Genomic DNA, 16,075 nt, shown 5'->3' on the forward strand with positions numbered 1-16,075 from the left:
TGTTGCAGTATAGTTACATCGACTGTTTCACATCCAGATGGCTTAGTTAAGAACCCCCCCCTTTCTACGGCAGGATCTGACCTACTGAAGTGTCCTTGAAACAAGAGACAGGATCCTCAGCAGCTCATTATAAAGCTGACCGTGACCTCTGACCTCCCTCTGGAGTGGGAAAATGAAATGAGATTTCCCCTATGGAGTGTTGTGTCTTAAGAGTTATATTATAATTAAAATTCAACTAAAAATCACTGTTGTTGCCCTGCAGTGAAACAGAATTGACTATTACAAGTGTAGAGGAGGACGTCAGCTCCCTCTTCCCTCCTTCTCTTTTTTTGGTTTTATAAGAATCACTACGTCTACCTCTCCTGTGTGTGCGTGCTGTCTGTTGTTGTCGCTGGATTCTGCCTCAGAGAAGAGGAAGTCAGGTTGTGGGGGATGGGGTGGAGCTTGTGTTACCATGGAGACTAGAAGGTATCAGCATTTTCAACCCCAGGTCTGACCCAGATTTCTCCCCCCCCCCCTCTCCAACCACAAGTGTCGGCCCCGCCCCCTTCGCTCCACACATATACACACACACACACACACACACACACTGTTTTTTAAGGGAAGTGATGTGAGCGAGCATCCATCCCTTCAGGCCTCCCGCATCCCGACACAGTGGGAGATACCGACAAATCCACAATCCTTATCTTTAAAGAGGCCACTACAATATGGCTAATGCTCTAAGTATTGACCCCCCCAACCCCCCCATTCCATAGTGACTAGCCAATACCAATCAAGCATTCCCAATGTAACCCACTGTAACTGATCCTCTACAGACCCCACAAGTCCGCTTTTTGAGAATTAAGTCAGCTTGAGATAATAGGACTAGCTGACTATGTTTACATGCTAGCATTACCCTCAATTAATGACAGTCACATAACCAAAAGAAATATACATACGTTCTTACAGGTGCTGTTTTATATTTGTGGATTGTTTGGATATCCCTCAAAAATATTATATGTAACAATTCTTAATTTAAATGTCGGAAAACATTGACATGTACACTTACCTCATCCAAAATACAATAAAATTTCCAACAATGTTGAAATGAAGAGAAATTGGTAATGGAACGTTTCAGTCATCTTCTTCTCTGTCATCTTATTTGGCAAACAATGTTTGACAAACAAACTTTTAGCAAATCAGCTGTTTTCCTTACACCTATCACCATTATTCATTGCCGTTTGCAGTCTTTTCTGTTGCTGAAGCTCTCCCATTAAGTTACATATTGTCCATTTCATTTATCTGTGTTTCTTTTTTGTCTTTCTATTTGCTTGGATTTGTTCACATCTGGATATTGTGGAAAATGAAAGCTTAAATACTTCCTTTTAAAGCCGACTAATTTGTTGTTTGGACAAATAAAAAACACCCTCCCATATTTACACTTGCACTTGAACACATGTAGACATCCCATGATGTAAATGGTCAGCATCTGTCTACAGCATGTTTGACAAAAGGACAGAGATGGACTCATCTTGCCAGGTTGGCTTTATTGAACTTCAGGCCCCACAGATGGTGCGGATGTTTTCAGTTACTGTGATTACCCAGAGGTCCTGCTGTCAAAGTGGGTCTGTTATCTAGCAGACACACACACACACACACAAAGCCCGGTACAAAATCTCAACATTTGTACACTTGTCAGAAGAGGCTAAAATGAGGAATTTAGGACGTGCAGGAAGGATAGTGTGAGTCATAAGGATTTCCTGTGTTTCTAACACACTATACTTCTTTGTTGTTGTGCTACTTGGCCAACTAATTATCCCTTTTAATCAACTTATGTTCCAATAAACTAAAATATTTGGGGATTTTGATTTAGTCGTCCTGTCTCTCATCTTTGTAGTTGGGGAGATTTTGATGTCTCTTCCTTCCATTTAAGTGACAATAGAACTTTTCACAGTCACAGAAAAAAATCCATGTGTTTTTGATATTTTTACTGAGGGGTGTATCCTGTATACTGGTACATTTACCCCTACCATCCACTCTACTCTGGAGTCAAACTGTAAAAGTCTTTAGATTTTAAACTCTGCCGGATTTGCTTCCTGATTGGTTCTTATCAGTTATGAGTCAACTATCAATTTTGAAGGCAAAACGTTGTTAACACTTACTGTTCCAACTCATCCTTGGTCAAAGAAATTGAATCCCCCATGTTAATTTTCACTGTTGTTTTTTCTTGTTCGTAGTATATCTTTAACTAAGCAAGTAAGTAGATTGTAGAGTATCTGCTCCCTGTTTACACCTGCCTGTGTTTGCAAGTGGTCATGTGATATACATTTTCAGGCTTGTTAGTTTGGATTGGGATTATTACAGATGCAGAGCTAAAACATTGGTGTGGATGGAGATCATAAAACACTGTTTTAAAACCAAATGTATCTGTATGAATATACCTATAAGATACTGGCCTTGATGCTTACTGGCAAAATTTATAATTTTAGTTAACTAACTAAGTTAGTTGACTTACAAAATAGTAATCAGCTGCTTTTTAGATAAATGATTAGCACTTGTCATTTTTTTCAAGAACAGAAGCCAAACATGTGGTTTTAGCTTTTTTCTTTGGCGGATTTTTTGCTTTTATTTTTCACACAATTGCAAAGACAGTTTTTAAAATAAAGAAGTAGTCCACATTTTCTGCCAATTCAATGGCATCTATCCTTTCAATCACCACACCAACTCCCCACTGCCCTAATCCACAGTTAATCCTCTTCTCTTGCATCGGTGTAAACATGCACAATGCTTCAGTCTAGCCATTGCAGGGCAATGTATTAATGCCGCCTCCTCCTCCTCTTCCTCCTCCCCTGTCTCCTCCCACAAATTCCAGTCTGGAATAATCCATAACACAGTGGGAATAAGGCCCTGCTAACAAAAGAGACAGGGTGAGGATGAAGAAAAAACAAGTCTGGGGTTATAGTATCTATATATTTATGGACATTTTCTTTCAGTAGGTTTTCAGTAAGACTCTTACTCAATCATTTACCAGAAAGAGACATACACATTGGCACAGAGATAACCTCATGACACACATGCACCAATATACACTTAATCCCAGTCAAGTGTGAACCGCCACTGTAATTTTGACAATTCTATAAATCCATAGTTACGGTCAGCAACCTTATACAGTGTGACAGTTGACATCTGACTGCGAATGAATGAATGAGTGGGAACCAGGGCTATAATTAGAGACGGGCTGAGAAGGACAACGAGAGATATAGACAGATAGATCTGCCTAGCAACAGTGCAAACACCACCAGGGAGGAGGAGGAGAGATATGGGGGGCTGTGGGCAGAGAGAGCCGGATGGAGGAGGACACAGAGTACACCTTTTTTTTTTTTTACATATGCGATATTTGACAAGATGTACATGCTGAGGCATTTACATTCCATCAGTGAGTAAAGTGCTATAATCTCGCGACAAGGGCAACTAGCCCTGACTATCACCAGATCTTTCTAAGTAATATACATTGACTCGCTAATCATTTGGATGCTGATTGGAAAAGTGGAGTGTTTTTAAAGATGTATTCAATCAACACAATGCAAGATTTGATCTCAGATATACTCAGGCTCCCCCTATAGGTGGGATGTGTAATTCACTGTCATAAGTACAAGTTGCGATCTAAGCGTCCCCATGCACACAGCTGTGCACACATGCATTTGTTGACAAGCTGACGGAGGATAAACCGGCAGAAGCCGTAGAAGCATGTCGACTGACAAACGGCCAATGCAGATGTCAATGTCCGCCTAATGTGCATCAAATGACATCGGATGTTTGGCTAACTTGCTAAACCTTTATCGAAATGGGTTTACCTGGCTTCTGATGATAAACTAGCACTTCGACCACTTCATTTAGACAGCCCAAGGTCAAGCAAGTGAAGATACTCTCTTTTAGCTCTGGCCAATGAGTGAAATATCCTCCAATTTTCAATCTTGTTTAGTTTCTTACTCTGTCAGGTTCTTTGTTCCTCTTCTTTGTTTCCTCTGACACGTCCTTTTCATTTTCTTCCGTGGTTCTGCCATAATCCACACTTAGATTGGTAATCTAGTTGTCACTTATAGCTAGCTGCTAGCTCTGGCTCTGCTTGTTGGTGTGTTACGTATTAATTCTTCCTGTTATGATTTTGTGATATATTACAATTATTTTAAGGTATAAAAACTACCTAGTGTTGCTTTACGATTGTTGTACATAATTTCACAACTTTTATTGAGGTTTGTCTAAACATTAATTTCTTATAAGCTCTGGTAAGACTTAAAATCAGTGGTTTGTCTTGTTTGTGTTTGTCGTTTTTTGTTTGTACGTGCACTACGTGCACCATTACTCATTTTGACTTGACTACAGTGCTCTTTGATAACACAAAGGATCCAGAAGGCACAAGTACACAATGTGCACCCAAATCAGTCAGAGCAGAGTGCTTATTATTATGTTCTGCTGACAAACACTGTCAAGATCAAACAAATGTGACATGATCAATTGTAGTCTGACAAACAACACAACTAAGTGGAGAGAAGGACATTGAAAGCATCACCGCTTCACCTACAGCCGGCATAGTGACACCATACATGTCGTTTTTTCCTTCTCCTCCTCCTCAAGCCGCACTCATCTCATGCCACTGTCACACAGCCTAAGTCAAAACAAGGGCAATGGCTGCATGAGAAAAGCATACTTGTTTCTGGTGACTGGGTTTCCATGCATTCTCCTGGGGGCGATGATTTATGACCCTTAGGAGAGGAAGGCAATGTAGTAGCAGGAGCAGAAAGCACTCTGTCGGATTGAATGGTGTTCTGGATGATCCTTTGGCAGGTTCTTAAGGGCCGTGTCAGGGAAATATAATGGGAATGGTGCATTTCCCATCTGCAGACTGGGCTCTTAGGAGCGATAGACAGAAAGAAATGTCTGACAATGCTGAACTCTTTGTCCTTGCAGGAATTTATCAAAGAAGTATCAACCCAAGAAGAACTCACGAGAAGAGGAGGAGAGCAAGTGAGTCAAAGGATACCACACATAACTTTAAAAAAGATCAGTACCACTCTCGTTTCTGTCTGTTATATATAAACGACAATCACCGAAACAGTGCCTGAAAGGTAAAGGTATATATATATATATATATACATACATTTGTATTCAACAGACATATGAGAGTTGTATTGACCAACTTCTTCTCCAGAAAGCAAGTTTTTCCAAGGTTTCTTTAAAATCTCAAATCAGTTCCAAACTGAATCTTAAATATTTTGGAACAGTTTTTATTTATTGGCCACTGTACTGTCTTTATCTTGGGCGAGTGTGGTTCAGGAGATAGAGCACGTCGTTGTCTGACCAGAAGTGTCCTTGAAGACAATGAATCCCAAATCGCCTCTGACGGCTCTGCCAGCAGTGAATGATAGATCTATGATAGACTATTACCATTTCTGAGCCACGTTTCACTATGACAGACAAATGGTGCACATAGATGCACTGAATTAGCTTTGAGTAGTCAGCACTCTATAAATACAGACCATTTACCATTTTCTCTAACATGTTCTCCTGTGTCTCAACAGGTACACCTTCTGTCGAGCCTTCCTGACAACACTTAATGAGTTAAATGACTATGCAGGACAACACGAGGTCATAGCGGAGAACTTAACATCTCAAATCATCACCGAGCTGTCACGCTACCTGCAGGACCTCAAGTCTGAGAGAAAATCGGTGAGACATCTTTTTTTTTAATAACTCAACATGATTTGAGTGCAGTAGATTAGATATTTAGTTTACACAGCAGTATAGAGTGAAATAAAACAGACACGGTGGTGTAAAAGTAATGAAGAAAACCATTCCCTCTAATCCCTCAATTCTTACTCTACTGAGGTCACTGCTGAGTAAATATAGATTCACCCAAAGTCTCGCCAGAAGTAGAGAACGTGACTTAGTGAATCCTTTTTATGGAACCAAGTCACCGTCTCTCTATCATTACGGCCTTATTTCTCTTTTTAAAAGCCAACTTACAAAAATAATGGCTCACCATGTACTATTCTTAAATGTTGAAGTCACTTTCCTCCTCGTCATTAGAAAGTGATTTGGAAGAGAGATGGACCTGCACAGCCCACGCTTCATAGATAACAGTGTGGTGCTCACGAAATGAGAGAAAGCCACTCAGCTGGAAAAAAGTACTCTGAAAAATCTGTCATGGACTCTTGTGTCACAGAAGTCCAGCTGAGGGAACTGGAGTGGAAAACCAAAACCAGAGGGCACAACGGCAAAGTGACCCTTTTTAAAAATGTTTTTTTAATACAAGTATATGTTCATGTGCACAGCTGTTGAAGCATCAGTGTTGCACTCCGTAAACACAGGAAACCCTTGATCACATTATCAGTGACCAGTTTTGATTTTAAGTTCAGTTGCAGAGAAAAGGGGACTTTCCAACATTTCCGAAGGGGAATCATCCATTAGTCAAAGCCTGATTTGCTCTATGCCTTTAGTTTAGCTTGGCTTGGTTTGGCTTTGGACAACAGCAGTCTCTGTCTACTGTCCAGATTTGGCTCTTGTCACAGAGGCTCACTGGACAGACCCCTGCTGCCTCGCGGCTGCAGGATGTCACACTGACACCCCTCTTCCTCTAAATTTCTCTGGTGATTTCCTCTTCTTTTCCTCTGTTCCATGTATCCATATCACTGTATCTCTTTCTCCCCTCTGTCCTCTTTATGTCCTCACAGTGTCTCCTTCACAAACTTAGTGCCCCTTGTTTTCTCAGTTCTCTCTGCATCTTTTAGATATGGTGAATAGCTTGTCATGTGTCTTAACTAAAGAAGCACACAACAGTGTTTCTTCAGTTACACAGTGCAGGGGGGGTTCCCTTCATAGCATGATCCCATAACTTACAGTATATTGTGCGAACAGAGGATTCTTTCATTTGATTGCATTGGGCAAATGGTTTCTCAGACATATTAAGAATAGTGTCCTTGTTGGATAAATTAAGCTTCAAATTTTTTATTTTTCTCACTTGTGGCCAAGAACAATCCTCTTCAGAGCCGGACCAATAAGGAATTTTGGGGGCTGATGCCAATATTGGTATCAGCGAGCAAGCTAGCTTATTACAACTATACAGTTTTGTTTAAATAGGCAAAAATATACACATCATTTTGGCATAATTTATTCTTTAAAATAAAACATTTCATATTAGTACACATTTGCAAACATACAGCAAACACTGATAGTGAAATGTCTGTGGAAGGCTCATATCGGTGGGTCAGGCTTTACCTTGGTAAAGGCTTTGGAGAAGAACAGCAACCCCTAGTTACAAGGAAAACTCAAAACTGGTCTTTGTATGTGAATATATTTTATTTTACAATAACATTTTAGTTTCAGAACAGTACATACTCTACACTTTCTGTGCCATTCTTCACCCGGTCTCCTGCTTCGTCTTTCTATTTCTTGTATTTCATTGCACATCAGTCTATTATAACACTGCTACAGAAAGTGTGGATGATATTCTGAAAGGTGATCGTAAACTAGTGGCGCCTCATGACTCCCTCAAGCTTCCTGCGATCATTTCCTCTGGTTTGAGTCGCATTCATTTTTAGGCATCACTCAATGTGTTTTTGTGTTGTAGTTTTTTGATTTGTGTCTGTAAGACACAGCTATGCAGGCAAAACCCAGACAGTGGGATTAGAAGAGGGCCAGGGCCTCCAGGGTTTACAGAGAGCTTACTGGACAGGTACGGTCCACTCTACAAATCCAGATGGAGAACAAAATAATAATTCCTCATTATTTTCCCTGGTGGGGTTTTATAACTCTCCCCACCTCCCTCTGCTGTTTCCCCGAGTGAACCTCTCGCTGAGCTCAGCTTGGGGTGGCAGAGGAGGTGAGGCCAAGAATGCTGTCTTAAAGGATTTTATTTCAGGGCAGATATACTTGTTTATACTGAATTGGATGCTTGTTTTATAAGAGAGACGATTCTTGATTTAATGTGTTATGCAAATATATTTGTGAACATCAAAAAGTTACTTTCTCATATGCTGGGCATTACATGTTTATGCTGTACTTAATATTATATATATATAATATAGGTAAGCATTAAGAGCAGGCAAGGTTAATATGGGATGAAGGGCCTAAGTCTCACTGGACTGTGGTTGTGCTGAGGAGTCATTCTAAGGTGTTTGGTCAGCATGCTGCTGTGCATGAGGACAGATCAACACCCTTAAAGCGATAAAATGTAAGATTTGCTCTCTGCTATAATCGGGTGTTTGCAGTCCAAGCCCCCCCCCCCCCCCCCCCCCCCATGCACACAGCTCTACACTTGCATTTGCACTCGCACACTCTTTCGGGTCTGGCTGTAAATGCTTGCTCATTCACTACATTCAGCTCAGATCAGTAGAGTAGCATAAAAGCTGACACAGCATGCAAGGAGCCGACACAGTTATCAATGTCCGAGCAAGATGTGCATCGAATCACATTGAATCGTTTGGCGAACTTACCAGCTAAACCTCTATTGAAATGAGTTTACCTTTAACAGCACAAGATAAAGCAAACAAGCTAAAGTTCTGAATTACTTCTCGAATAATAACAACACCAGGTCGGCATCTGTCCTGTATCTTTTGGCCTGCTTTAGCTCACCAATTAGTGAAATATGCTCTAATATTCACTCTTGTTCAGTTTCTTACTTGGCCACTTTCTCCTTTCCTCTTCTTTGTTTCCTCTGACAATGTCCTGTTCGTTTTCTTCGGTGGCTCTGCCAGGACGTCCACACAAAATTGTAAGCTAGTTGTCTCTTACAGCTAGCTGTTAGGTCCAGCTCTGACTGTTGGTGTGTGACATATGCCTTAAAGCAGGTCGTAATGTTCCAGCACGGTACCCCAGAGTTACATGGTGCAGTTCTAGGCATCCAGGGCGCGCTGTGGTAATGACAGACATGCCATCCTGCCTATTACAAGTTTATGTACCATCAGAATGATTTTGAAGCTGTTATCCTAAGGTATAAATGCTACGTAGTGTTGCTTTAAACACTCTGCAACACCTCCCAAGCTGACACATGTAATGCTTGTAACATTTATGAATGTAAATACATAATATTTACTGTGTGTAATAACGTGTTAATAGAAGAGTCCACTCGAGCGTTAGTTCTGTGTGTATCCATTCTCAGCCACAGCAGCACATAATGATATCTTATCGTGCTGGGGGGGAACTTCTATCTTTCTTATCCTGCTGTGATGTGACATGTGCAACCAGCCTGAACCAGCTCAGCCTCTCATCCTGCCAACCTGGCCGAGAAAACAAAGCACCGCCTTTACGGTAAAGTCAGCTAAGAACCATAATGCCCTGTAAAACAACTTTTTTTCACTAGGTGGGTTTGGCTGAGGATACTGCCCTCATTTGTCTCCTGAGAGGCAGAGAAGAGAGATGCAAGCACTGTGTTAGAACAACGTGTCTCCCCGGGGTGGCCTCACATGCCTTCTTTCTTTGTGTTGAGTGGAAAGACAAATAGGAAGCTGAGAGGGAGAACTGATCACTGGATCCTCACTGAATATGCATGTCAATCACTGAAGCAACTTCAGTAAAGTATGAATAAAGAATGATTACGTAATGGTCTAATATCATGAGGAGAAAAATGAGTTTTCATCGTCATGAGTTGACATCTGCACAGGACTTCAGGTGCACATTCCTACGAACTAAGTCAGTTGGAGTTGGAGTTCTCACAAAAGTAAAGTGTAAAAGTGTCTGTTCCTCTCCTGTTTGTTTCACTCACCTCACGTCTTTGTTTCTCCCGTGTTGCATATTTTTGGAAAGAACAGCTTGTGAATCTCTGAGGGTTTACGTCATACTCCAGAACAAGTCTGTCCCACCTGAGCTCAGTCTGATACAAGGGCGACATTGGAAAGTAGGAAGGCAGATAAGGTAGAGAGTAGATTGGCCGTGTGGAAGACACTGAATGAGACACTTGGAAAAGTGTTTTTTTTCCTATCTGTATTCAAGAGCGGAGTCTTTCAGATGGAGAGCAAGACTTAATGATTTCACGTTCAGATTTGGTAATGCTTTAAATTTGTTCCTGTACTCTCTTATGGCATTCTTAAAGAAGTAAAGCTAACAAGCAAGAGAGCTACACTATTTCATTTTTCAACACAACACCTGGAATTCCATTGGTTGCGGAGTATTTTTCACAGACGTTGCATCCATTTGATTTGAGAGCAGCAGCAGCAGCAGCGTGAGCACGATAACAAGAGCTCAATCTGGATCGGAGGGAATCAATATGAGCACATGTAGAGCAGATCTAGGCACGAGCAAGGGCTACTTGAGAAGCACATGGTTTTGAGTGAAAGCATTGCTAAATCTGAGCTCTTGAATAAAGATAGGAAAGAACCTGACAGATTATTTAGTGAGAGTCCCTGTATTTCATTTCTTCATATAGTACTACACCTATGTTTTCATTCTAACATGCCTTTGTTCTGTTTCAAGGGTTGTTATGCAACGGTCATAGCTTCAGGGGCGAGCTTCAAGAATTCCTTTGTTTATGAAAATGTAGTCGCAACACAGAGAGCAGGCCTGCTTCATGTCATTAAGTAAATATTAAATCTGCTCTCTCTGATATAATGTGTTTTATTTACTTTACTTAAACATTTTATATATTGATTTATTTCCAATGTCTCTTCTGGCTCATGAAGTTAATAGTGTGTAAAGTCAAGTATTTATTCCCCTCACGCTGTCTTTTCAATGCCCTCGGGTAAGTGAGAGGGAGAGTGGCAGCGTCAGGTCACCGACCTGTTGAAATGGCCCAGATGTCCCTGGCAGTTCCAGTAGTCACACGCTGTTACTGAGAAGGATGGGTGGAAGACAGATGGGGGGGGTGTCGTTTCTCTCTCTTGTGCTGAGCCAAGTGAATTTAAATATTTAGGGAGGTCAGTGCTGCAGAACATCTGCCCAAATGACAGCATGCATTTACCTGCATCCCTGAAAGTGGATGAGCCCCTGTTTTGGTTTGGTCAGAGCAAACACTGACGTGGTCAGTCGATGTTCTTCTTATTCGACAGATCTGAACCTGACGGACGTGTTTGGATTGAGATTGTCATTGTAGTTTGTTTATCTTCATAGTGATGGAATGCCTGATGCAGACAGCCCGACATGCTGGATATTGCTCAGAAATGTTGTTATGGAGACAAATATTTGGTCAGGAGATTGCTTCACAGTAACAATGAGGTCACCCAGTCTGGTGTTGTGTGTTGTTAAAAGGCTTTATGGCATCTTCCCTGCATCTTATCATCATTAACTAACTAACATTTTTAGATTAAGTCATTGAAAAGATTGTCCCTATCTAACAGGAATTTGAAGGCCTGGGTCTTGAAAAAAAATAAGACAAATTAAACACAACAGCACCATCACCTGCTCCACAATGTCCCAGTTTTCTGCCTGAGCTCAAGTACTTCCTCTGAAACACTGGAGCACTTCCTTATTCTAATCAGCTTCCCTTTGAAACTTTGGGAAATGAGAAGTGCAACATGCCTGTTCTCACTAACTCCTCTTACGTCCAACGTTGTTCAGGTAAACCGACCTTTAAGCCTCCTACATTGGTTTTAATTTCACATCTCTGTGTTTGCATTTGTAGGCATGCTAAGGACTTCCTTGTGCGGCCTAAGATACAGCTTTCTGTTCTTTATAATGGTTCTTTATAAGGGCTTTGGTCCGTTGTTCATCGATATTCAGCTCAGCCACAGACCCTTGCTTCCGCAGGCTGCGTAACCAAGGGAACATTCATTGATATTCAGGTCTCTATGTCATTTTCTTTTGAATCTGATTCGTTTTGGACTTTTTTAGCAGATTAACTCGACTACAGACAACAAAGAAATTATTTTGCATGTAGTATAAGTAAATGCAATTTGATATAAACCTACAGAGGTTTAGATTTAGTCTGTGTTTGAACGTCCAGGGGATCTGGCTGTGATCCACACAGAGGGGCTGTAGAGTGATGTGCTCTGCCTCTGGGCCAAGTTCTCTGCTCTCCTGGAGTGAAATAAGCCATGTGAGGCATGTTACAAAAACACAGGTCTGTGTGTGTATGCGTGTTTTGGTCAACAACTGCCACCTAGCTGTGTCCAATATGACATGTATTGCATATTCCAGAATCCACTGTAGCCTGTCTGTCTCCCTCTAGTTTACAATATCTGGCTCCTCATAACTTCCATGTTTTACGTGTTGGTGTGTCTATTGTTCTTCTATGGTTCTTGTTTCATGTTCAGCCACTTGTTTCTCATTTTCTTTTTCTAATTTCCTACTTTCTCATCAAACAGTTGTCACTATCTTGCCCTGAATATTTTCTGTCCCTATTGCCATTCATATACAGACCTATAACTTAAATCAAATGTTTGTTGAGAGGCAGACATATGCCAAAACATGAACCAGCAGTCAAAACAAGTATGTTCTTAATCATGCCAACATGATCACAATGGCAGTACTAACATCCTGATGTTAAGTAGGAATAATGTTTACCATGCTTACTATTCACAATAAAATCAAAGTACACGAGAGGCTGATGTAGTAGTCGATACGAATGGAAAAACACTATATAGATACAGTGCATTCATTGGACAATTCAACATTGTATCTAATGATGTCTCTGGAGGAAAAGTCAGGGGAAATGTCACCCAAAACCACAAATGTCATCCTCATAGTGGCCTTTTTGAGAAAAAGTTAGGGGAACTCCCACATTGCCATGCATCTATATATATGACTACTCATTGGACTGAAGCTAATGTGTGTATGTATGTGTTGTATTGTATCCTCAGGGACATTAAAAACTTACTGCAAACCTTTTCTATTTTAATATTCCTTGTTAAGGAATTGCATAGATTTCATGGTTACATGTACTGATTTACGTGTTTCTTGAATGTATGCAGCAACACAACACAAGTCATCAGCTTCATGCTCTTGAGAGATGAGATGTTATAGCTACATTAAACAACATCTGTTCTGTGTCTCTAACTGGTCCCTTGCCCATCATGGTTACTTGATCTCCAGTATGTTTAACCTTTTTTACTTTGGTAAAGTTTCCCTTCAACTTCAGTAGGTTTTTATTAATGGTGCTAAAATGTGTTTTAGTGTTAGACACACAGTTCTTCTGCACCTGTGTTGAACTGTTGGGATAAAATGTGGTTGCTCTTTAATCAAATAGACTTATAGCCATCTGCTGCAGCTTGAACAAATCTCTGGGCGTTAATCCTGTGGTTTATGCCATCATAATTTGTAATGTAGTCACAGTATAGTATCTATTTGAATTTGCCCTACTTACTTATTTCACATTAATACTTATCTGTCACAGTGTAAGTAATATGCATGGTGTCTAATGGTATGGTTGAGACCTGCATTCCCATTGCTTTTAATTTATTATCCTGACTAGGTCAAGGTCAAGTTTACCTGCTTTCAAATCCCTGAAGCTTGTGAAGAGTGTGATAATCATTCTATTTTATCTTTCCTTTCTCCAACTCTGCAGCACTTCCACGATGGGCGTAAGGCACAGCAGCACGTTGAGAGCTCATGGAAACAGCTGGAATCGGTGAGTGTGTAGTGCACAGTATCACCCTTGGTTCACAAATAGCTTCGGTAACACCTCAAGTCAAAACTAGAACATAAGTAACTAAATTAGTGACATCCTCCTGCAGTTCAATTTATCAATAAAGTCACAAGGTGCAACTTCATGTCTAGTGTTATTTTTTTAATACACTTATTATTATTATCCATTCATTATTTTATTCCCAGGTTAACGTTTTTAATATCATCGTGTTTGAAATAAATGTTCTGCACCACCTTAAGATCTGTTGACAAACGACTGTTGCAACAGCAAGTAATAGCAGATACTCAGTTGATATCTGTTCAATCAAAATCAATAAATAACCTGATTTTTTAAGATATACAAAAAAGTAAGGACGTATATTAGTATTAGTATTTAGAAATAGCATAAATCCAGTAACAAATCCGATTATTAAATCTGAATCTGAGAAAAAAACATCTGCTGTTTTTTTTAATGACAATGTTATCTCAAAATTCTGAGTAAAGTTTTCATAAGAAGAAGATTTAGCTTGTTTTCTGAATGAATCAGATCGCTTACCACAGAATTCCAAGGGAATATATAATTTAGTCAAGTTTAGGAGAGGTGAATCAAATATCTCCCTGTGTAGTGTGAACTAGTTTTATTTTGGTTTTGGTTTGAGACATTGGGAGATACATGTGCCATTACGAAATTTGGATGGCGTTATTCATTTGTTGGCCTTGCACAGGCACCTGGGGACTTGGGATTGTTCAGACGGAAAGTACAAAGATTTTGATCTATGTTGTTGATTCAGAAAAAGAGAGCTGGATTTTTTTCTCAAGTGAAAGTAGTAAGCTTCTGTGCAAGAAAAAAAAACAGGGCTGTGTAGAGAGCCCCGAGGGACCCCATGATCTGTCCTCAAACTCAGTGATTCATTTCTTTTGCTTGAAACAGAGACAGAGTAGACTTTTATATGACTAACAGGCACTACAGACCGTAACATTAAAATTAAATAATACAGTTTGAATAAGATTATAATGAAGATCCGCTAACTGTTTGGTGATGTGTGATTGCACAATGTGTCTGTGTCATCTGCTGCCTGGATGACACAGTGATTATGCTAAGAATGTATGAAGAAGACAACTCTCGGCTAACTCACAAAAAATACTGGCTGAGGTAAATCTAGATAAAAAGGACCACTGCCTCAGAAACACTGAAGTGTCCCTTAATATCAGATGTGTGAGTTTTAATCATCAGTTATAGACCAAACTTGGGTAGATTGTTAAACATCATTGTTTACTACTGCTCTGCCACTAAAACTAGATAAGAGCAGGTCCAGGAGTGTCTGTGTTATTTATTTTAGTTTAAGAGCTAAACGTGAGATTGCACAGAACCACCACCACTTCTTATCTCTGCCTGGCCCCTTTGGTGGGGAAAGAGAGTGTGAGAGAGAAGCATAACCCGCCTTGTCCTGCAACTTCTCTGCGAGTTCAATGATCCCATTGTGTGTGTGTGCAAGGCCGATAGGCATAGTTCAGAGTGCACGCTGGCCCAACAAACACTGATTGTTCAGTTCGAGGGGTCGAAAGAGGGTTGGATGAATGCTTGTTTTTCTGCACACAAATGACCACTATGAGCATTTGTTTAATCAGACCCAAAGGCTGTCTCAGTGACATAAACTAATCTCAGTCACACAATGCTGGGCCTGAAATGTTTATGACGTATGTGTACATGTTATGACGTCTATTATTATGCTTATTCAAAGGTCAAGTTATATGATGCTTCCTACTACAGCTACTGATTCAATGTCGATGATCATATTACATTTGGTTTTCCTTTTTTTTCGTCAGTGTAAAAGACGGTTTGAGAGGGACTGCAAAGAGGCGGACAGAGCACAGCAATACTTTGAGAAGATGGATGCTGACATTAACGTGACTAAGGCTGATGTGGAAAAGGTATGTGTCATCTCGTGCGGCGGGCACCAATCACACAAGCTTGCCCCATGCTTAAAACACAGCTTGCCCTTTGATTGCCTGGCATTCCTCACTCTCCCAACAAGCACCCTCCCCAACCTTTTCACTCTTTTTCTTTTGCATTTATTGCCCCCTTTCCATGCCCCCAGACTCTAATTCCACTGAGCTTCAAAAGACAGTAAAGACTGAGTGACCATGTGTAAAAGCTGGTATTGTCTCAGTGGCGCAGTTATCTGCTGCTAAACAAAGCTGATCGTGGCACCGGGTCCTCATTATCACTGTAGTGCAGCCACCAAAACACTCTGCTTAGCAACAGAAAGGAATAGACTGTGTCTATGGCAGTGCTTGTGTCTGGTTGTGTGTTTATGTGTATATGGATTATTTATATAAAGAGATGGCTTTCCACTTTCTCTTTCTCAGGGACAAATTTAAACTTGTACTTTGGTGATTTTGTGATGATACGTACTCTATGATAAATCAACACATGCAGCAAACATCCAACTCTTAGGAATTGTACACCAGAGCCCCTAGGGCTCGTAGCTGATGTCATTTCCTGTTGTCATAACCAATTAAATGAGCCCTCAAAGCCTCAGCC

At 40.5% G+C, this 16,075-nt stretch overlaps 1 protein-coding gene across 33 annotated transcripts in view; it reads left to right on the forward strand.

Annotated features, from left to right (window-relative positions):
- fnbp1b (formin binding protein 1b) overlaps positions 1–16,075 on the forward strand; it is a 59,565-nt gene that overhangs the window by 16,599 nt on the left and 26,891 nt on the right. For all 33 annotated transcript variants that reach the window (XM_069513190.1, XM_069513172.1, XM_069513175.1 and 30 more), the window contains exons 3-6: positions 4,948–5,004; positions 5,559–5,706; positions 13,472–13,534; positions 15,358–15,462. In XM_069513190.1, coding sequence (XP_069369291.1) covers positions 4,948–5,004; positions 5,559–5,706; positions 13,472–13,534; positions 15,358–15,462 — 373 coding nt within the window. The remainder of the gene's footprint in view (positions 1–4,947; positions 5,005–5,558; positions 5,707–13,471; positions 13,535–15,357; positions 15,463–16,075) is intronic.

This window comes from Paralichthys olivaceus, chromosome 18, assembly GCF_024713975.1.
Source record: "Paralichthys olivaceus isolate ysfri-2021 chromosome 18, ASM2471397v2, whole genome shotgun sequence".
NCBI lineage: Eukaryota > Metazoa > Chordata > Actinopteri > Pleuronectiformes > Paralichthyidae > Paralichthys > Paralichthys olivaceus.